Source organism: Hyla sarda, chromosome 1 (genome assembly GCF_029499605.1).
Source record: "Hyla sarda isolate aHylSar1 chromosome 1, aHylSar1.hap1, whole genome shotgun sequence".
NCBI classification, from domain to species: Eukaryota; Metazoa; Chordata; class Amphibia; order Anura; family Hylidae; genus Hyla; species Hyla sarda.
Window position 1 is genome coordinate 139,931,110 of NC_079189.1, and position 24,361 is coordinate 139,955,470.

The 24,361-nt window shown below is 40.4% G+C and overlaps 1 protein-coding gene across 2 annotated transcripts in view; it reads right to left on the reverse strand.

Annotated features, from left to right (window-relative positions):
* LOC130358667 (uncharacterized) overlaps nt 1–24,361 on the reverse strand; it is an 84,443-nt gene that overhangs the window by 40,515 nt on the left and 19,567 nt on the right. For both annotated transcript variants that reach the window (XM_056562227.1, XM_056562220.1), the window contains exons 5-10: nt 24,189–24,319; nt 22,036–22,124; nt 17,700–17,799; nt 16,561–16,604; nt 15,143–15,220; nt 7,924–8,120 (exon numbers count right to left, since the gene is read on the reverse strand). In XM_056562227.1, the coding sequence (XP_056418202.1) occupies nt 7,924–8,120; nt 15,143–15,220; nt 16,561–16,604; nt 17,700–17,799; nt 22,036–22,124; nt 24,189–24,319 (639 nt within the window). The remainder of the gene's footprint in view (nt 1–7,923; nt 8,121–15,142; nt 15,221–16,560; nt 16,605–17,699; nt 17,800–22,035; nt 22,125–24,188; nt 24,320–24,361) is intronic.

The window sequence follows — 24,361 nt, forward strand, 5'->3', positions numbered from 1 at the left end:
TTTTCTGTGAGAAATACTTCATTTTCTAGAAAAATTTCAGGGGCACCAACATTTTCGGCCATGACTGTATCTAAATGTATCTGTATCCTCCATCCATGGCCAAACTGTTAGTACTGTACAACATTGTCCAAGATTGAGATTTTGGGTGAAAACAGATGAAAAATTGCCTGAAAAGTTCAATTTCAGTTCATACAGTATCCAGAGGAAGGATGTACAGTACAGATAACTTCAATTAACAAAAAATAATGAATAGAAAGGATACTGACTTGTTCTGTACGTGTCAAAGCACTGGAGTCTAAAATGTGCAAGGGATCTAAGTTTTTGCCATCCGCTCAAGAGAACTTTAAAAGTTCACAGGAGAGTTCACTTAAAGTTCAACCATGTTATATTATGTTTTTGTCAAGGTAAAAGTTCATTGGGAGGTTAAAATACATTTCTGCACTTTAACACATTTGTGGCTATTTGTCAATAGAATATACATCATCAGGTAAACATTTACATTCCCGACCTGCCCGCTACTATGACACTAGTACCCAGCCTATCAGCTTTCAGATGAGAATACATAAATCCACATATGCATACCTCCAAAAGTATTTTGAAAGAATTTAAAGTTTCTCATATAGTGAAGTGTCATAAATAATGAAACTGAATGAAGTAAAACACAAATATATTGGAGGTCATCTTTAGGCTAGTAGGTTCACATTAGCTTCCATCCCAAACACAGCCGTTCCCCAGCCTGGTGAACATGAATGCCAGTGGAAGTGAGGAGGAAGACATAAAAAACTAGTTTTTATAGACAGCCTTTCCATCTAGTTTATTATATAACAAGAATGCAGTCTACTGTGATATAGTATGAGAAAGAACCTAGGAGAAGTATGGGTTGTATAGGCTATCCACTCCTACAAGGTTCCCTATTTACTCCTATTATCTTTATGTATTAATATGCAGGACTATGATAGGCAAAAAGAAACCTCTATTACTCTTCTGTTAAGTTCTGTTAGCATTTGCATATACTAAGATGCGAAGGATAGAGGAACCAAACTTTAAAGTGGAACTCGGGTGCTTAATAACTTATTCGCTATCCACAACCTGTGGATAGGGGAAAAGTTGTTTAGTACCAGAGTTCCCCTTTAATATAAAATCCTTTACTGGCTAAAGGAGCTGAATCCTACTGCTTTTCCCTTTCTATCCCTGTCATTTCTTCCACTCTTTAAACAGAGACTGGAGAGTACTCCGGGGATGATAACTGTGTCTAATCTGCAAAGAAGCCCCTGTTGTGAGCAATCTGTCAGTTTACAAACAGGGTGCCTTTTCTGCCTTACTTTTTATCCCCTTGAGGACTTGTTGATTTTTCATTATTGTGGTTTTCCACCTACAGACCCATATGAGGGCTCATTTTATGCAGGATCAATTGTACTTTGCCCAACATACGAACAAAAGGAAATAAGCCCGGCACTGCTATACCGTGGTGGAAAAGCTGAGTGGGATAAGTAGCCTGGGTATGACAGCTGTACTTGAAGTCCGTGTCGGTGCTCAGACTATGCAGTCAAAAATGAACAAAAATCCATAGAGAAAAAGGAAGTCGTCACTCACCAGTTTCTTCAGATTTTCTTTATTGCATATACTCACTTATATTACAGGACAGTGGACATAACACTAAAGGAAAAGTTTTTGCAGGAAAAGTTATCAACTGCTGAGACGAGAAGTTCGTGACGAATCGAATTTACTGTAAGTTCGCTCATCTCTCATAATATGCATGACAGTATACAATAGAGGTGGTATATTTCTCAATGACAGAGCGAAACAGTGCTGTCGCTTGTGGTACCCCCCCCCCCCCCCCCCCCCCCCCCCCGCACTTTGTTATGTCCACCGTCCTGTAATATACGTGAGTATATGTAATAAAGAAAATCAGAAGAAACCGGTGAGTGCCGACTTCCTTTTCCTCAATGGATTTTTGTTCAATTGTACTTTGTAATGACATTACTTATTTTACCACAAAATCTATGGCAAAGCCAAAAAAAATCCCTTTTAGGCTGAAATAAAATAAAAGTGTGTGGGGGGGGGGGGGGGGGGGGGGAAGATTCGTTTTTACACAGTACACTGTATGGTTAAAATTATATTATGTATAGTATATATTTATATGGGTCCTGTTTTATGTATTACTTCTAAAAAATAACTTTGTATGAAAATGAATAGGAAAGGGGATAAGATGTCTGATCGCGGGGGTCCTGCCGCTGGGGACCCCCGGGATCTCGGCTGCAACACCCCTCTGTCATTACTGTCTGTCATGGCAGACTGATGGGCAAAAAAGGGTCCGGAGCATCGTGACATCATGGCTCCGCCCTTTGTGAAGTCACGGCCCACCCCTCAATACAAGTCTATGGGAGGCATGAGCGGCAATCACGCCCCCCTCCCATAGACTTGCATTAAGGGCGGTCAGTGACATCAGGAGGGGGGCGGAGCCGTGACGTCACGCTGCTCCAGCCCCTGTATCGCATGTCATTATGCACGGAGCGAGTTAGCTCTGTGCAGTAATGACAGCGGGGTGCTGCAGCCGAGATCCCAGGGGTCCCCAGCGGCTGGACCCCCGCGATCAGACATCTTATCCCCTATCCTTTGGATAGGGGATAAGATGTCTAGGGGCAGAGTACCCCTTTAAAGACTAGGTTTTTTAATTTTTGCACTTTAGTTTTTTCCTCCTCACCTTCATAATGCTTTCAGCTTTCCACCTACAGTATGGAAAAAAGTATTTAGTCAGCCACCAATTGTGCAAGTTATCCCACTTAAAAAGATGAGAGAGGTCTGTAATTTTCATCATAGGCATACCTCAACTATGATAGACATAATGAGAAAAAAAATCTATAAAATCACATTGTCTGATTTTTAAAGAATTTATTTGCAAATTATGGTGGAAAATAAGTATTTGGTCAATAACAAAAGTTCATCTCAATACAGTGACCCCCCGACTTATGATGGCCCCGACATATGATCATTTCAACATATGATGGCCTCTCAGAGCCCATCGTATGTTGAAGGCAGCATCGACATATGATGCTGCTGTGTGTCGGGGCCATCGTACAAACAGCTATCTGACAGCGCTGACAACTTCAGCAACTGACAGATAGTTGTTTAATGTGCCCCGTGTGCCCCGTTCTGCCTCCTGTTACTCACATGCTGTCCTACTAACTCACGCAGGCTTCCACTGTGAGCTCCGTGTAAGCCCCGCCCCCCCAGTGCAGCCATAGCCAATAGCCTGCAGCATCTTGCTGCAGGCATCCAATGAGCTGCTGGCTGCCCTCCCCTTCCTTTCCTATAGAGCTGTAGTCGGCAGGATCGTAATGGAGGACATTCTGTCCCCCCTGAAGGTATTTAAAGAACTGTACAGTACTGTACGCGATGTCACACATCACATACAATACATATACACACAATACACCCCATACATCAATGTTTCCCTATCAGTGTGCCTCCAGCTGTTGCAAAACTATAACTCCCAGCATGCCCAGACAGTCAATGGCTGTACATGCATGCTGGGAGTTGTAGTTGTGCAACAGCTGGAGGCACCCTGGTTTGTTAAACACTCCCCATACACTCCACATACAATGGTTATCCCAGAACCAATTAGCAGTTTCCCATAGAGATATGTATTCAACATACAATGGTTCCGAGGCCCCAGAACCAATTACCATTTTTACATAGACATATGTACTCGACATATGATGGTTTCAACATATGATGGTTCTCCTGGAACCAATTAATATCATATGTTGAGAGACCACTGTACTTTGTTATAAACCCTTTGTTGAAAATGACAGAGGTCAAACGTTCTTTGTAACTCTTCACAAGGTTTTCACTCACACTGTTGCTGGTATTTTTCGCCCATTCCTCCATGCAGATCTCCTCTAGAGCAGTGATGTTTTGGGGCTGTCGCTGGGCAACACGGACTTTCAACTCCCTCCAGAGGCTTTCTATGGGGTTGAGATCTGGAGACTGGCCAGGCCACTAAAGGACCTTGAAATGCTTCTTCTTACGAAGCCAATCCTTCATTGCCCAGGCGGTGTGTTTAGGATCATTGTCATGCTGAAAGACCCAGCCACGTTTCATCTTCAATGCACTTGCTCATGGAAGGAGGTTTTCCCTCAAAATCTCATGATTCATTGCCTTCATTCTTTCCTTTACACAGATCAGTCATCCTGGTCCCTTGGCAGAAAAACAGCCCGAAAGCATGATGTTTCCACCCCATGCTTCACAGTAGGTATGGTGTTCCTTGGATGTATTCTTCAAACACGACGAGTTGAGTTTTTACCAAAAAGTTCTACTTTGGTTTCCATCTGACCATATGACATTCTCTCAATCCTCTTCTGGATTATCCAAATGATCTCTAGCAAACTTCAGACAGGCCCGGACATATACTGCCTTAAGGAAGGGGAAACGTCTGGCACTGCATGATTTGAGTCCCTGGTGGTGTAGTGTGTTACTGATGGTAGCCTTTGTTATTTTTTCTCACCTTTCTTGTGATCCTTTCATTTTGACACCACAGGGTGAGATCTTGCGTGGAGCCCCAGATCGAGGGAGATTATCAGTGGTCTTGTATGTCTTCCAATTTCTAATAATTGCTTCTACAGTTGATTTCTTCACAACAAGGTGCTTCTTATTGCAGATTCAGTTTTCCCAGCCTGGTGCAGGTTTACAATTTTATTTCTGGTGTCCTTCGACAGCTCTTTGGTCTTTGCCTTAGTGGAGTTTGGAGTGTGGCTGTTTGAGGTTGTGGACAGGTGTCCTTTATACTGATAACAAGTTCAAACAGGTGCCATTAATACAGGTAATGAGTGGAGGACATAGGAGAAGTTACAGGTCTGTGAGAGTGGGAAATCTCTTTAATTTACCAATTAATTCATTAGAAATCCTACAATGTGATTTCCTGTGTTCTTTCTCCCCATTCTGTCTCATAGTTGAAGTATACCTATGATGAAAATTACAAGCCTCTCTCATCTTTTTAAGTGGGAGAACTTGCACAATTGGTGGCTGACTAAATACTTTTTTCCCCACTGTACAGACCTATATAAGGGGTTGTTGTTTTTTGCGCTACCAATTTTACTTTGTAATGACATCAATCATTTCTCCATAAAAGCTATGGCGAAACAAAAATATATATATATGTGGGACAGAATTGAAAAAAAAAAACACAATTTTGTAATTTTTGGCGGCTTCTGTTTTAACGGAGTGCACTTTTCGGTAAACATGACACCTTGTCTTATTTTTGTAGGTCCATACAATTAAAATGATACCCAACTTATATACAGTCATGGCCGTAAATGTTGGCACCCCTGAAATTTTTCAAGAAAATTAAGTATGTTTCACTGAAAAGGATTGCAGTAACACATGTTTTGCTATACACATGTTTATTCCCTTTGTGTGTATTCGAACTAAACATACAAAAGGAAGGAAAAAAAGCAAATTGGACATAATGTCACACCAAACTCCAAAAATGGGTTGGACAAAATTATTGGCACCCTTTCAAAATTGTGGATAAATAAGATTGTTTCAAGCATGTGATGTTCCTTTAAACTCACTTGGGGCAAGTAACAGGTGTGGGCAATATAAAAATCACACCTGAAAGCATATAAAAAGGAGAGAAGTTCACTTAGTCTTAGAATTGTATGTCTGTATGTGCCACACTAAACATGGACAACAGAAAGAGGAGGAGAGAACTGTCTGAGGACTTGAGAACCAAAATATCAACAATCTCTATAAAAAATATAAAAAGATAAGTTCACTTAGTCTTTGCATTGTGTGTCTGTGTGTGCCACACTAAGCATGGACAACAGAAAGAGGAGAAGAGAACTGTCTGAGGACTTGAGAACCAAAATTGTGGAAAAATATCAACAATCTCAAAGTTACATGTCCATCTCCAGAGATCTAGATTTGCCTTTGTCCACAGTGCACAACATTATCAAGAAGTTTGCAACCCATGGCACTGTAGCACATCTCCCTGGGCATGGACGGTAGAGAAAAATTGATGAAAGGTGTCAACGCAGGATAGCCCGGATGGTGGATAAGCAGCCACAAACAAGTTCCAAAGATATTCAAGCTTTCTTGCAGGCTCAGGGAGCATAAGTGTCAGCGTGAACTATGGCAGGAGACCCAGGAGGACCCCACTGCGGACACAGAGACATAAAAAGCAAGACTACATTTTGCCAAAATGAACTTGAGTAAGCCAAAATCCTTCTGGGAAAACGTCTTGTGGACAGATGAGACAAAGAGCTTTTTGGTAAAGCACATCATTCTATTGTTTACCGAAAATGGAATGAGGCCTACAAAGAAAAGAACACAGTACCTACAGTGAAATATGGTGGAGGTTCAATGATGTTTTGGGGTTGTTTTGCTGCCTCTGGCACTGGGTGCCTTGAATGTGTGCAAGGCATCATGAAATCTGAGGATTACCAAAGAATTTTGGGTCGCACAGTACAGCCCAGTGTCAGAAATCTGGGTTTGCGTCCGAGATCTTGGGTCTTCCAGCAGGACAATGACCCCAAGCATATGTCAAAAACCACCCAGAAATGGATGGCAACAAAGCGCTGGAGAGTTCTGAAGTGGCCAGCAATGAGTCCAGGTCTAAATCCCATTGAACACCAGTGGGGAGATCTTAAAATTGCTGTTGGCAAAAGACGCCTTCCAATAAGAGAGACCTGGAGCAGTTTGCAAAGGAAGAGTGGTCCAACATTCCGGTTGAGAGGTGTAAGAAGCTTATTGATGGCTACAGGAAGCAACTGATTTCAGTTATTTTTTCCAAAGTGTCTGCAACCAAATATTAAGTTAAGGGTGCCAATAATTTTGTCCAGACCATTTTTGGGGTTTGGTGTCACATTATGTCCAATTTGCTTTCTTTCCTCCCTTTTTTGGTTTAGTTCCAATACACACAAAGGGAATAAAGATGTGTATAGCAAAACGTGTTACAGCAATCCTTTTCTGTGAGCATCAGATCATTGATCTGACAGCAAGGAGACAGTTAAGGGCGCTCCTGCCGTCTTCTCAGCTGATTGGGATACTGCGGATTTACCCCAGTGGTCCCGATTAGCTCAGTTGAGTTGCCGGGACTGTTTTACTTTCATTTTAGATGCGGCATCTAAGGGGTTAATGCTGGTCATCACAGTGATGTCTGGCATTAGACACGGGTCCCAGCGTCTGATAGAAAGGGCGCAGGGCGTATATGTACGCCCTTTGTCCTTAAGGAGTTAAAATTGTCCTCTTCAGACCCCTATAAAACTTTCTTATTTTTCTGTATGTGAGGGGTGTATGAGGGCTCATTTTTTGCACCATTATCTGTAGTTTTTATTGTTACCATTTTTGTTTAGATTTTTGATACTTTTTATTCATTATTTCTGCTTTATTAGGTGACCATTAATCAGAAATTCTGTATTTTTCGTGGGCTCAAAGGCTGAAGAAAAAAATCCTGAAATACCCCTTACCGGGAATACAGCTGATAGCAGCCATTAATCACTGCCTTTAAGCTAAGCAGGGGATTTATCAGGTAAGTAATGCTTCTTTATTTTATCATATTTCAGCACTTAGCTCAATTTTATTTCACACCACTGTTAATTAGTGCCTTGTAAAACTAATAGGTTACATTGGGGCATAAAGTAAAAATTCTAAATGAAGAGTAAGTGCAGCTATTTGCTGTTCTTATCATCGCTGAATTACAATTATTCTGTGTGGCTTATGTACTCTGTAAAATTGATGGCTGAGATGGAAAGTGCAATGAAGGTCAGTTTGCTGACCCCAAGCTTCTTTCAAAATATAATAGTTTATAAAACATATAGGCGGAGAGGTTTTATTTTATATAAGCATATATGATGTTATTTTAAATCTACATTAGGATTTATATACCAACATAAAGCTGAGATGCTGTGTGTATACACGTACCTTGAACTTCACTTATTGAAACATTAGAGAAATCACAGGACACATCGGGAAGTATATAGTGCTCAGGATCACCAATCTCATAAACCAATTGTTCAGCAACAGTGCCAAATGACAAAAGTCCTCCAGTTTCCCGAGGCTTTGATATGGTGAACTTTCCATCTGAGGTGCACTCCACTATTGGAAAGCCAATATTATGCCTGGAAAAAAAAAACAACATTAAACAATACTTTAGAGAAATGAACAGATACAAGACAGTTTAATAAAATATATGAAATGTATAGAATATAAATGATAGCAGAAAAGAAGGCAGCTATTTTGACAACTATTTGAGATGATTGTTTTCTTATTTTTTGAAGTCACAGATATAATACCAGAAATTAAATATACAAAAAAAACAAATTTTTTTTTAAATAAAAACTTCTATTATAATTTATTTATAAAATAAATAAATAAATAAATGACCAGTTGCTACCAGGAGACAATCAGCAAGGTGCTGTTGACAGATCCCAGACTCTTGTTTAGTACATTTAGGGCGTAGCACTATGAATTGGATATGGGTCTGTTTGTATAACATCTTTAAACTTCTGCAGCCATGTACATTATCAAATTAATTCTCAAAAGAAGTACTATGCATTCATATATATCTGTAATAGAGAACCAGCACTTTCACCATATCTCCCATAAATCTATGAGAAGTGACTGTGATTGTCACAATAACAGTAGTATGCTAGCCTACGATCTTATTTGCTATAGGTTGTATGGGAGGTACTGTATGAAGACCTCATATGTATACAATACATCCTGTATTGGTCTCAGTGGTCAAATAACTGACCATGATATAGGAGTTATATTGGGTGCCTACACACATCAAGGTCGGACAAATCAATCTAACCAATGTGTATAGGATTGTGATGATGAATAGCCACTTAAAAAATTCTGCATGTTACAGCTGTCATATTATTTGAACTCTTTGCCTGTAAAGAGCTTGACAAGGCAAAAGTTTAAAGTAGTATATATAGAACCAAACATACTAAATGTCAGTCACACATATCCCGTCACTGTGGGGTTAAGAAATCAAGGCATAATCTGTTGCCATAAAATAATAAATTTTCACACTCTAGAATGAAAGCACAACTACCGATAAACCAACATGAGCTTATATACACAAAAGTAAAATAAACTGTGTAAAGCAACAGAAGTCTACATTGTAGCTACTGTGGATTATATAGTATTACTGGTTGTCCAAAAGTGAGTGATATATTTAGTTCACAGAACATGACAAATAAAGCTTAAAGTGGCACTGTCAGATACAAAAACGTTTTATAGGTTTTAGATATTGGCTAAACTTTAACCTTTGTAATATACTTTATAAGAAAATTTTATTTCCTTTTTATAGAGATCATGGCTTATAAAATCACTGCTTGGTCCAAGTTGAAGCACAGGCATGGACAAAGTCCAGTAAGTGAGGGTGAGCTAGCACTCCTCTGTCTGATAGGACAGGAGAGAGCACAGAGGAGTACTATAAGACAGGAGAGAGAACACAGAGGAGTACTATCAGACAGGAGAGAGCACAGTGGAGTGCTATCAGACAGGAGAGAACAGAGGAGTCCTATCAGTCAGGAGAGAGAACAAAGAGGAGTGCTATCAGACAGAAGAGAGCACAGAGGAGTCCTATCAGACAGGAGAGAGCACAGTGGAGTGCTAGCAGACAGGAGAGAGTACAGAGGAGTGCTATCAGACAGGAGAAAGAACAGAGGAGTCCTATCAGACAAGATAGAGCACAGAGCAGTCCTATCAAACAGGATAGAGCACAGAGCAGTCCTATCAGACAGGATAGAGCAGAGAGCAGTCCTATCAGGCAGGAGAGAGCACAGAGGAGTCATATCAGGCAGAAGAGCGCACAGAGGAGTACTATCAGACAGGAGAGCGCACAGAGCAGTCCTTTCAGGAAGGAGAGAGCACAGAGGAGTCCTATCAGACAGGAGAGAGCACAGAGAAGTACTATCAGACAGGAGAGAGCACAGAGGAGTCCTATCAGGCAGGAGAGAGCACAGAGGAGTCCTATCAGACAGGAGAGAGCACAGAGGAGTCCTATCAGACAGGAGAGAGCACAGAGGAGTACTATCTGACAGGAGAGAGCACAGAGGAGTCCTATCAGACAGGAGAGAGCACAGAGGAGTACTATCAGAAAGGAGAGAGCACAGAGGAGTACTATCAGACAGGAGAGAGCACAGAGGAGTACTATCAGACAGGAGAGAGCACAGAGGAGTCCTATCAGGCAGGAGAGCACACAGAGCAGTCCTATCAGACAGGAGAGATCACAGATAAGTCCTATCAGACAGGAGAGAGCACAGAGAAGTACTATCAGACAGGAGAGAGCACAGAGGAGTCCTATCAGACAGGAGAGAGCACAGAGGAGTCCTATCAGACAGGAGAGAGCACTGAGGAGTACTTTCAGACAGGAGAGAGCACAGAGGAGTCCTTTCAGACAGGATAGAGCACAGAGGAGTCCTATCTGACAGGAGAGAGCACAGAGGAGTACTATAAGACAGGAGAGAGCACAGAGGAGGGCTATCAGACAGGAGAGAGCACAGAGGAGTCCTATCAGACAGGAGAGATCACAGAGGAGTCCTATCTGACAGGAGAGAGCACAGAGGAGTCCTATCAGACAGGAGAGAGCACAGAGGAGTCCTATCAGACAGGAGAGGGCACAGAGGAGTCCTATCAGACAGGAGAGAGCACAGAGGAGTCCTATCAGACAGGAGAGAGCACAGAGGAGTGCTAGCCCACCCTCACTTGCCGGACTTTTTCCATGCTTGTGCTTCAGCTTGGACCAAGCAATGATTTTATAAACCATGATCTCTATAGAAAGGAAATAACATTTTCTTATGAAGTATATTAAAAAAAAGGTTAATGTTTTGCCAAGATGTACAACAGATAAAAAGTTTTTTGAATCTGACAGTGCCCATTGAAACATAACAGAAAGGAAACCCATGAATAAGATTGGACATGTTGCAGATTATCAGATGTCCTGGATTATTAAATGGTCTAAAAAATAAAATTCAAGACTCACTTGTAGAGTCCGGAAATGTTCAGGAAGAAAGACAAAACATATTGTTAACACATACAGTTAACACCTACAACATGAAAGCCATCAGACACAATAGGAAGACGCTTATATGCTGTGCTAATGGCTGTGCCCATCAATTGTATTCATGATAATTACTGGTGGGACCTGGTCTTGCCGCTTTAAAGTGAATGTATCGCCTACAGTTTGTTTTTTGTTTTTTTATTAATTAAAACATGCTCTTTTTTTGTTTTGTATTTTTTTTTTGTACAATACTATGGGGGGGGGGGGGGGGGCAACCAACTTGCCTGAGGTGTTTTTAACAGCATTTACAGCAGTTTTTGAAAACTTTTGGGTGTCCGGGCATTCTGGGAGTTTTAGTCTTGCAACAGCTGGAGGCACACTGCTTAGGAAACACTTATTTAGAGATAAGCATTACAGCAAGCCCCCAACACAGAATTATGCCAAAATTTAAGCCCCATTGATTTGAATGGGATTCTGCCTGCAATTCTGCAAAATTTCTGCAAATTTTCCGAGTGCAGAAATTCCCTTTCTCTTCCTTTCCTCTGAGTTTCCCTGTGCCAGAAGCCTATTCATTGCCCTTTTTTATGGTGCTGTGCACTCCTACTCACAGTACTATCTTCAGGATGAACCTATCTCACAGACAGCCTAAAAATGAAGTGAGACAAGAAACTGAACATATTGCTAATGTTCGAACCCCACATCATCATAAATCACGTTACACAAGGGAACTGGACACTTGGAAACAAGGGCAATGCTGCTACAAATAGTGCAACATTGGCAAGTACAAACAAACTTGCAACATACTAAGAATAAATACATAAACAAATAAACTTAATGAATATCTAAAAGCTGTAATGTTGGACTGGACAGGAAGATTAACTATCTGTTAAATTGTCTGCTTCTAGTCTTATTAAACTCCACAATATTACACATATGTGCACGAGAGGAATGACAAAATTAGTCAGCAGTACATGTACATTATATATATATATATATATATATATATATACACACACACACACACACACACACTTGGGGAGATTCATCATAACCTGTGCAAAGGGAAAGTGGAAAAACTGACCAGTTGCCCATAGCAACCAGATTGTTTGTTTCATTTTTCAGAGGCTAATCTGATTGGTTTTCATGGGCAACTGGTCAACTTTTCATTTGCACAGGTTTTAATGAATCTCTCCAATTGTATCCTTATATACAACACAAACTGCTAAGTAAAAAAGAATGCATGGGTAAATGAAAGACAAAATGACAAAACAAAATAAGTACCCTGTATAGATTTGGGACAGAATTATCTAGTTGCATAGTCTGCACCATGTGTTAGTGGGCAAAACTGGGCTGCTGACGTGACTTACAGCAGGAAGCAAATCTTGCCATTTTAGAAGATAAACACTAAATACTTTAAGGGCTTGTTCACACGACCGTCTGTCCCCGTTCTTTTATCCTCGTTTTAGTTCCGTTTTTGCAGACTGTAAATGGATTCAAAATGGTTTAAAAAAAATCCCATTCATGTCAATGGGATTTTTTTTACAATCCGTTTACATCCCTGTGCACCCGTTTGCACCCATCTGCACTCCTTTCCGTTTTTTTCATGGAAGAAAAAAATGGCTCATGCAGTATTTTTTCTTCCGTGAAAAAAATGGAAGAAAACACGGACATCATAATTTTAACATTGAAGTCTATGGCAAACGGATGAACCTTTAATGTAATCCGTTTGCCCCGGGTTTAAAATATCCGTAATTACATATGAGAATGCTCAGAAGAGGTGACATCAGCAGACTCCTACAGTGTTGTGGGACTACTACTACTCTCATCATGGAAACAAGTCTGTTCCATGATGGGAGTAGTAATTCCCCAGCTGCGGGAGTCTGCCGGTGGCTGGGGGGACTAAATTAGTGTTTGTACTACTATCCCCATCATGGATCAGACTCTGTTCCATGATCGGGGTAGTAGTACAGGGGCTGAGGGATTGATCCCACCGGGTCTCACTTCTGAGACCCGATCCGATCAGAAGTTATTAAGCAGGGGAGTGGGCGGCATGGTCCGCAATCCTGCGATGTACAAGATGTATTTTACTTTCATTTTTAAACTCCCCGCGGGGAGCTCTGAATGACCCGTACTGAGGAGCCAATCAGGGCTCCCTGCGGGATTTTTAAAATGGACAATGTATATTAAAAGCGCTGTGGGGGGCAAGATATATAGCGCATTTATAAAGATATAACCCCCGCCAGCGCAAAAATATATTCCCCCGCAGTATATATATATGACCCCCCCACAGGCGCTTTTATAATTATATACCCCGCACCGGGCAATTATCAATATATACCCCCCACCAGCGCATTTATGTGACCCCCCGCTGGCGCATATGTCATTAATGCAGTGCTATATGTGAATAGTATTTTACTCGCAGAGCATCGCACCAGCCGCCAGCGTGATGCTGCTGATAGAATACTATTCATACATAGGGCTGCAGGGGCATATTATATTACTGCATATAACTGCAGCTCTATGTATGAATAGTATTCAGCAGCATCGCGGCGGGTGGTGCGATGCTCTGTGAGTAAAATACTATTCACTGATAGCGCTGCATTAATGACATATGCGCCAGCGGGGGTCACATAAATGCGCTAGCGGGGGGTATATATTGATAATTGCACTGGCGGGGGGTATATAATTATAAATGTGCCTGCGGGGGGGGTCACATATATATACTGTGGGGTATATATTTTTCTGCTGGCGGGGGTTATATCTTTATAAATGCGTAGGGGGGCTAGATATATAGCGCTATATATCTTGCCCCCACAGCGCTTTTAATATACATTGTCCATTTTAAACATCCCGCAGGGAGCCCTGATTGGCTCCTCAGTACGGGCCATTCAGAGCTTCCTGCGGGGAATTTAAAAATTAAAGTAAAACATATTGTGAACATCGTAGGGTTGCGGACCATGCCGACTGCTCCCCTGCTTAATAACTTCTTATCGGATCGGGTCTCAGAAGTGAGACCCGGTGCGATCAATCCCTCAGTTCCTGTACTACTACCCCCATAATAGAACAGAGTCCGTTCCATGATGGGGGTAGTAGTATAAGCACTAATGTAGCCTCCACAGCCGCCGGCAGACTCCTGCAGCCAGGAACTACTACTCCCACCATAGAAACAAGTCTGTTCCATGATTGGAGTAGTAGTAGTCCTGGCTGCAGGAGTCCTGGCTGCAGGAGTCTGTAGGTGGCTGATCAAAAAAAAAAACAAAAAAAAAAACGGATAAAAAAACGGTTCAAAACGGATACCCGTTTGATCAGCCATTTCTATCCGGCTCCTTACATGACAGTGTGCTCAGTCTATCACCAGCCGAGGCGGGACAGGGCTGCGGCCGGTGATAGGCTGACGGCTCTGTGACGTTCCCATCCCCAGGAAGCAGCAAAAGCAGCAACAGCAGCAGAGGACTGTGAGGCCAGTTCCGGAGCAATGGGGGAACATAGGAAGAAGGTGAGTTAAAGTTTGATTTTTAATATTTTCAGCCCGGGCACAGGAATACAGAGTACAGTACAGCGCAGCGGCTGATATTGGGAGGGGCGGAGAGAAGTAGCGCTTTGGCAGGGGCGTAGAGAAGTTGCGCTTTGGCAGGGGCTAAGAGAAGTAGCGCTCGCGGATGACATATGATTAGTCCCCCGATGTGGGGGACAGCGCAGCACCGAGCTGATAAACCGGGGGAAGCTGCGCCCATCACATGATGATATGGGGGGGTGGGTAAATACCGTTAAATACCGTGGAACCGCCATAATTTACTAAAGAACTCTAGTTCAGGCTACTGTTTTCTCTTCCTTTAACCCTATTAGCTCTCCCTCCTCATAAAGAATTGCATTATACACAGCTGAGAATCATAGGCTCAGTTGATTAGGTGCTGCTTTTTAGTTCAGAAATTGTAAAATCATTATAAAATAACAGAGCACTAAACTACAATGGGCAAGAAACGTGTAATGAGGCAAAGCAGCCCTCAAAAGGGAAAACTGGAAAGTAAACAGTAATCATTTTACGACACATAAAAAGATACCCTTTAACTCTATAAATAATATAAATGGTGAATAAGAATAGCATATATAAGCATTTATCCAACTTACCAGTCAGGTACAAGATGCCAGTCAGTGTATATCCCACCTGTGCACTGTGCACCACATTCAATAAGATGGCCAGCAAGACTGTCAAGAACAGAGGTTAATACAAATGAGTGCTCTCTGTAGTTTTTTATGTCAAAGTCATCTCATTCCAAAAAGAATTTGAAGAATACAAAAAGAAACATACAAACAACCCCTATGTAAGTGAGCCAGTTCAGTTCACATAATAAGCAACAATCTTCAAATACAATTCTTAAAAAAAAAAAAAAAAAAAAAAAGCAAAGAAAAAAAAAAAGCAACTCTCGAAAAAGTTTCCTTTAAAACTACACAGACAATGTTTAGGCAATGTTCACACCTAGGAATTCCATGCAGAATTCCACTGCAGCAGAGTCCTGTTGAATTCAACAGGATTCTGCTGTGCTGTACACACACCGGAACTTCAGGACTAGATGTTTCTGGCACGGAAATTCTGATTTGGCTGTCCGGGCATGCTGGGAGTTGTAGTTTTGCACCAGCAGGAGGCACTGTTTGGAAAATACTACCTTGGGCTTGGTCATTACCTACGTTTAGCGTATAGACTGGGAAAAGCTCCTGGCCTATTTAGTATGGACCACTGGGCAATTTCCCAATGTATACACTGAGGGGGAGATTTATCAAACCCTGTGTAGAGGAAAGCATTTTTTTTTTTTTTTTTTTTTTTTAAAGGCCTCGGGGGGGAAAAAAAAAAAGAAATGAGATTGGTTGCTATGAGCAACTGTACCATTTTTTCTCAACACAGGTTTTAGGTTTTGATAAATCTCCCCCTAAATGTTCGGCAGCTGTTATATGAATGTAGATAGGGATCAGAATGTCAATATTATGGAATACTTTGTACAATGATCCAAGTTTAATAAAACTAGTGTTTCTTATAAAAGTCTAAAGATAAAAGTTTCTTGGAGTAAAAATGTATTAAAAAGTATATGCAAATTAAATATGGCACATTTGGGACTGTCTTGAAGTTATAAAATTTAATCTGTAACTGCTTTAATGGAGTTATCCAGGAGTAGAAAAAACCGAGCTAATGTCTTCCAAAAACAGCACCACACCTGTCTGTAGGTTTTGTGTGGTATTACAACTTGGCGTCATTCACTTTAATGGAACTGAGCTGTAATACCACACACAACCTGAGGACAAGTGTGGTGCTGTTTTTTTTTTTCAGAAAGCTGCTTTTTTTCTTATTCTGGTAAACCCCTTTAAGCTGATGTAGCACTACAATCAAATTTGCACCATGTTCTGGCTCTAGTTTATTAAATCTGTCTAAATATGGAGCTCAGACACTTTTCTAAACAAATTGGGCCAACTCTTTTTGTTTAAATACTGACAATTTTGTGACTGAAAAGCATCAATTAAAGCCAAACTGCATCTTAATAAATAGTAACACTTACCTTCCTGCAGCAAGTAAGTCAAAATCATTTCTCTTCCATCCATACTATAAAAGGAAACAAAGTGAAAAAAAAAAATACGCTATTATTGCAGTTTCTAAATACTCAATAAATATATGCCAGTTATTTTTCTCTGATTTATTATATTTACATCATAGATTTGTTTATGAACAGAACAGGACTAATAAAAAAAATTATTAAAAAGAAATACTGCATTAACAAAAGCAAATACCATAAACCCTAAATATGATAAATATGAATTAATGTAAATCGTAAACCTTAAATATGAATTAATGTAAATTGTAAACCCTAAATATGAATTCATGTTGTAAAGCTTTCTGGCATAGGCCTTTTCATGATTATAAGATGACAGAAAAAACTGAATGCTAAACAAATCCATATTTGAATCAGATTAGAAAGTACACACACATTATATCTATCTATCTATTTTATATAAATATAAAATTGTTGTTCTGTCCCAGGTTGCAAAGGCAATTTTTTGTTGTTTTGTTGTTAGAAAAAGTATTACTATACTGGTAAATGCTGCCATCTAGTGGTAATGTGAGTGAAAGCAGAATTATTATTTTTTTTTTCCCTTAAAGACTACCTCCAAAGATTTAGACACTTTCATGAAAAATCATTACAGTGAAGCACTATGAACAATAGTATTTTTTTTAAAATAATTTTCGTTTTAAATTTGGTGCCGTAATACATTTATCGAGCGCCTGTTCCACAGCCACCTGGAACAGTGCATTAAAAGTAAGAAAGTAAGTAAGCTTCCTGCTCCATCTCCATAGCGGCCGTAGACAACAACAGCTCCATTATAATGTGGTTCTACGTTACTGGGACCTCTGCTAGCTACGGGTGCTATGGAGAGGGAGTAAGATGCTTAGGTACAAGATGCCAGTTAATGTATATCCCTCCTGTGCACCACATTCAATAAGATGACCAGCAAGACTGTCAAAAACACAAGACACAGGTAAGCAAACTAAAAACTTACTTTTTTTTTATATTAGATACATTTATTACAAAACTACAGTACATAAAACACATACAAACCAAACTCCATTAGGAAACTTAGCTTCCTGCTTATTCTTATTTCACATAGTCAAAATTGAAACTGATATTTTATAGATACATACAGAGTGTATTAGTGGTCCCAGAACAAGGCTGCTGTCTACACATCTTCCAGTGATAACAATATCAGCGCCAAGATCCAGAGCCCTGCTAATGGGCTTTGCTCTAAAAAATGAAATAAAAAACAATTATGAAATAAAACAGGAAGTGGAGAATTATATCATTCTATTAATACAACAATGATCTGATCAATCTATATGCTGGTTAGCATATTGGGCAGTGAAACGCTAATGTCCGTTTATTTGTTTTTGTATTTTTCTGTTTATGTGTGTATTCGCACATTAGTTTGTTCAGAGTAATTTGCTATTCTACCTGGATAGGGAATAGTTAATGCTCTGGACAAATGAGAACTCAGATGGAGTTATTTAACCAGAGTTCTCCTGCATGCCGGTGTTGGTTATTGAGTGTAATACTACTATGTCTGTTTGTGCCATATTCTGACTATGTCTGCTTGAGCATTTACCTTGTCATTTTATCTGGGTTTTTAGTCATGATTATATAGCATGCTCCTTGTATTGTAGTCTGTGTTACATTAGTCGGTTTTAGGATTATGTTTGTTCATTCTTCTCTGTCTGTGTTCACACTGTGTCTACGTCTAGCTTGTACCCCGTGCTCTGTATGTTATATTCCTGTTTGGTATTCTGGAGTCTTTTAAGACTCACCCGGTTTTAGTCTAGTGTTTCATGTATTATTTTTCCGTTTCCTACTAAGTCAGCATTTTGACCACACAGTGGAGTGTGTCTGCTGGCCAGTAGCCTATTTGGCTTTATTATTAATGGCTACTCCTATAGTGGAGTGGGGAGTAACGTTTGTATGTTCAGTGTCCCAGTGTGAACTTTGCCCTATATTTATATCCTGTTTGGTTAATCTGATCTTTGTTCTTTGTACTTGTACCTGTTTGTGAACAGTGTTCTATGTTACCTGTTCAGTTTAGTGTTTTGGCTCTCAGTTCTTCTGTTTATCTCCTTCATCTCCTGGATTCTGCTGTATACTCATATTATGCCTAGTCTTTTTCATTTTATCATGTCTGCCATTTATCTGATATCTGGTTTATGAACTGTTTGTTAATTCACTATATTCTGCTCTGTTTGTGAGTTTATATTCTTCCCTGTTAGTGTTTGAATTCTGTCTGGTATATCTGGTTGTCTAGTAGTTTTCTGTTTCTGTTCTGGTTTGTGACGACTATGTATATTATTATGTGTTTTTACGCCACGGTACTTTAGTGCAGGAAGGGACCGGCACCCAGTTTTCGATCCACTGTTTAGGGTGGATGGGCAAGTAGGCAGGGAGAGCGGTTTTAGGGTCTGTTGAGGGCTCACTCTCCCGGTCGGTCCTTGACAGAAACTAACACCAATAGCACCCAAATCTGTGGAGTGGCATCTACCAGCTTCACGTAGATGATGACCACTGGTCCTCTTCAAAGCAAACATATGGCCTCTCTGTTTTAGTAAATACTTCTATTCGCCATGAAATAAGAAAAGATGTCCCAGAATAGGTATTTAATGGGAAATACAAGTATTTACTTAAACAGAGAGATAAGGAGAGGTCGCAGGTTCTCAAATTCACCTACTGTCAATTTACCGATCACATCTGGTGAGGTTTGTTCCAAGCATCAACTATTGATTAAAAGGGTTATCCACCATAAGATGATTTTAGTACGTACCTGCCAGACAGTAATGGACATGCTTAGGAAGGATCTGCGCTAGTCTTGGGGCTAAATGGCTATGCTGTGAGATTACCATAACACTATGGCTTTCTTTTTGTGAACTGGGCATTTCCTGTTGGAATTGTTCAAACTACACAGCCCATAGTTCCTTGTTTGTAAGTGTGAGGTCCCTTTCCTCCCTTCCACACATCAGCCATCCCACCCATTGAAACACAATGTGCTGCATTCCATTCAAAAGGCCTACAGCTGTTGCAAAATTATCTCTCTCCCACTCAGCGGTCACTCCACCCATTGAAGCAGACAGGCTCCCTGTCATAACCTGACCAGTGAAGTCACGTCTCAACGCACTGCAACCTGGGAGATCCCGAGACATGAGTAATTTTGTATGCTGTGAAAAATAAATATTGGGGCAAAAATCACATAAGAACTGCAAGAAAACCATTACACACAGGTAAAGACACTATATTATGAGCTACACTAACTTTACAGCCCCTGTAGCATAGTCAAGTAAAAAAAAAATGAAATACCCCTTTAAGTAAATTAATATTTTCGGACATCGTTTTTGATCTAACTAACCTCAGAATAAGCCTGGAAATAAATGAGTAAATAATTGTATATATGTGTATGTAGTGGCTTCACTGTGCGTATTAATAATGTGCGAACACTGTTGAAGGTCCTTGTTAACTACATAGTACTGTGTGAATGCATCTATATACTGTACACTAAACATAAACAAGAAGATACAAAGGCAATTATGTTGGATAATACAGTATATATTTATACATTTAAAGTACATTATTTCTATTTTGCATTACCTGAACCTCTGCTTTTGCTAAAGTAAGGTCTAATATGTACTGAATGCATTTTATACTTCTATATATAACAATGGTGATAGTGTAGCATATTCTATTAAGTCACTAGGTACATACGCTTTTAATCAATATATGTAGTTTACTGCTAGCAGTTCAATCAGCTATAATCCATATTATCCAAATGCAACATTATCACCTCAATTTATTTCTCATGGTGCAAAAAAATTGGTACCATCAATACCCTACAACTGGTGCCAAACTAGGAAGAAGTTCAGATCCTAAAATTATGTCTTAGGCTGCTTTCACACTATAACATTTATCCGTTTTAAAGAGCTGTTCAATGTTCCGTTATAAAAAACCTGAAAATCGTCCATTAAACGGCCGTTAGAAAATCCCATTATAGTCTATGGAATTTTTACATTATCCGTTTTAACCCGTTATAGCCTGTTATTAATAACGGACGTTATTTCATGACGGAAGATAGTAACGGGAGAAATAGTGCGTGCACTATTTCTTCCGTTCATTCACCCGTCACAAAATAACGTCCGTTAATAATAACAGGCTATAACGGGTTAAAACGGATAATGTAAAAATCCCATAGACTATAATGGGATTTTCTAACGGCCGTTTAACGGACGATTTTCAGGTTTTTTATAACGGAACATTGAACGGATCTTTAAAACGGATACATTTTATAGTGTGAAAGCAGCCTTAGTGTAGGGTCAAAAAATTGCAGAAATGCTGCAGATTTTCCATTACAAATTTCTGTAAAGAAAATGCACAACATTTACAGGAGCAGCAGAGTGGATGAGATTTAAAGGGGTAGTGCAGTCACATCCCATCCCCTTAATGCAAGTCTATGAGAGGGGGGCGTCACGACCCCTCCCATAGACTTGCATTGAGAGGGTGGGGCGTGACATCCTGATCAGACATCTGCGATCAGACATCTTATCCCCTTTCCTTTGGATAGAGGATAAGATGTCTAGGGGAGGAGTTCCCCTTTAAATAAATTTTAAAAATCTCATCCACGAAGAGGAATAAAAAAAATGCATATTATGTCAATTTTGATGCATGGGGGAGTAAAAATCTGCAGTAAAGCTGTAGCAGAAATGCTGCGCATTCACAGCAAAATCCCCAAATGTTTTTACTAACCAAATATTTTTGTTTTCTTTCTTTTTTATTTGTATTATCTGCACCTAAATATGCCACAAATCTTATACAGATTGAAATGCTATAGATATTCTGCTGTGGAAAATCTGTGTCCATGCCCTAACTACTAAGGCCGGTTTCACACTGCGAGACTCCGAGTGCGGGCAGCGCCAACTGAATCAGTTAGCACTAGGACTGCGCAGACATTGCCACCCCATACTCAGCAATGTCTGAGTAGCATACATTGAATTTTTGGAGGGGATTTTCTGGGCAGAAAGTCTGCCTCGAAAACTCTGCAGTGTGCACTGTGCAGCGGAATCCTATTGCCAACAATGGGACTCTGCTGCACCTGAATTTCCGAGCGGTATTTCAAAGTGGAATTCTGATCGGAAATTCCGTAGTGTGTAACCGGCCTAAGGGTATTGTTAATTGGGGACATAGAAGAAATAACAGAACCTACAATGATCACAAGGCTCTATGGGGAGAGTCATGAAGACTGAAGACCTGTGCTGAGGAAAAGTTACCCAGTTGCCCATAGCAACCAATCAGATTGCTTCTTTCATTTTTTAAGAGGCCTTTTTAAAAATTAAAGAAGAAATCTGATTGGTTGCTATGGGCAACTGTTCAACTTTTCCTCAGCACAAGTTTTGATGAATCTCCCCCTATGAGTAATATATGTTTTTTTTTTCTTTCAGAATTACTAAAATACCCTACCCCAAATAAGCATTCATGCTTTGAACATGCTCAGGAAAAGGCATCCCACTCTCCATATCAGTGATTCCAGCTGCCTTAAATTCTTCTTTCTGGAAATCAAAGAACAAAATACTAGAAATCATGTTTTACTACATAAGTAATCACAAAGGTAATAAACGTGATTTTTCAGAGGTGCTCCCTCTTTGAGAGCACATTGCTTACAATAGTTTGGCAAGTTGAACATTTTGTATCCACTCTATATAACCAGCACCTTATTTCATGATACAGTGATCCCTCAACATACGATGGTAATTCATTCCAAATGAACCATTGTTACTTGAATCCATTGTATGTTGAGGGATCCGTGCAATAGTAATATAGAATGTTATACTCACGTGTAGTTAATCACCGATTCAAGAAGGGAGTTAACCTGGCACTGCGTTCCAAGTAGTGGATATATTGCTGTGCGATCCCGATGTCAGATTTCATCGTATGTTGAAATGATTGTGTGGTATCCCGATACCGGATTGTATCCGTTACCTTGTGGTGAGATCCCCAAAGTCAGAGTCCCTAGTTACCGATGGGGTCCTCATCTATAGTTAGCCCCTTGTCACCCCTTTAATAGTTAAAATTATTCAAATTCTAAGTGTATATATGTATATAATGTATACTTACCTTGCTGTAGTGTCGCAAGGTCACGTGATGTGTTCCAAAACTATGATTTTATGGTTCAAGGACCTTTGGAGGAAGTCAGGTGATCGCCCACCATGCATTGTAACGGTGAGTGACAGCTGACTCGGACCAATCCAAATCGGGCCTGCCCCTGACCATATAAGGGAGCGGCGGCAATTAATCGCTCTCTTTCCTCGTGGGCTGCTGATAGAGGAGGATCTGCGCAGCTGTCGTCAGCAGTGACTAGGCCTAAGCCTTGCGGCAACGGTCATCTTACTAAACTGTGAGTTATCTCAAACCCTCTTAAGCCTGCAAGATCACTGGACCTAAACAGACCCCTAAATCCGGACAGATCTCAGCATCAATCCTAATTCTAATAACCTTTTGGATAAGCTAATGGTCCGCGGCATCTGTCAATCACTGCCGTACTACATAGAGACTGTATTGCTAAGACTGTTGCTGTTAACTGGCTGTACCGCAAGTACCTCAGTAAAGTTTATAGAAGTTCAAGTTCATCCCTGTTGTGGACCTTCATTCATTTAAGCACGCACCTATCGTTTCTGGGAAGGGTGGCGATAGGCCGAAGATTTACCTCAGCGTATTAACCCTCACCCTGGCGTCACAAGTGACAGGGCTTAAATTAACCCCTCATATACTGAAGCAACACCCCAACTACACTACACCCCCAAGGCCCTACCACAATTGCATGTCGGCCCATCGTTCGTAAGTCGGGGGATCACTGTACTGAACTTGTTACAATTACCATTAAATCACAGTCTACCATAGTATAATAAGTTCAATAAGGTCTGTTACCGCTTTCTGCCCGCCTCACTTTAATTGAGGGGCTAATGGCACGGTCCATTCATACATCCTGCCTTTGATCTACACAACAGGGCTCATATTGAACACTATGGGGGAGATTCATCAAAACTTGTGCAGAGTGAAAGTTGACCAGTTGCCCATAGCAACCAGATAGCTTCTTTAATAAATTTAAAAAAAAGGGGTTATCACAAGATCAAAAGATATCCCCTACTCCAGGAGTTAGATCCCCTAGTTGGACAGCAGTCGCCTGAATAAATGGAGCAGCAGATACATATGCGGTCAGTGCTTCATTCATTCTCAATAGGCTTCTGAACATTGGCAAAGGAAGAGTAAAGCTGGCACTACCTCTTCAAGATCCTCTGACACTGTATCCCCCGATGAAGCACTGCTACCGCCTCTCCTCTATGTAGTGTGGCAGCGATGCTACGTCCCGTAAAAAAGTAGAGTGATTTTCCCACAACAACCAATCACAGCTCAGCTAATGAGCTCTGGTAAAGTGAAACCTATGCTGTGATTGGTCGCTGTGGGAAAATCATTCTACTTTTTCTCTCGCACAGCTTGATAAATCTGGGCCAAAGTGTTATATATGTTCCATAGGAAAATATAAAAGATACCGTACATATAGTAAAACGTAAAAAATCTGCCTGCACCAATTTTAGACAGCCTGTGTGACAGCTTACCTGTTTCATCAAGTCGTCTCCAGTCACAACAGCAATTTTTAAATCAAGATCACTTTTCTTTACAATCTCTTGCAATGCAGCAGCACAGGCAAGTGGGTTTGTACCTCCTGCATTACTGATAACACGAATACCTGGCAGAATAACATAATGAAGGTATCAATCTACAGTAATGG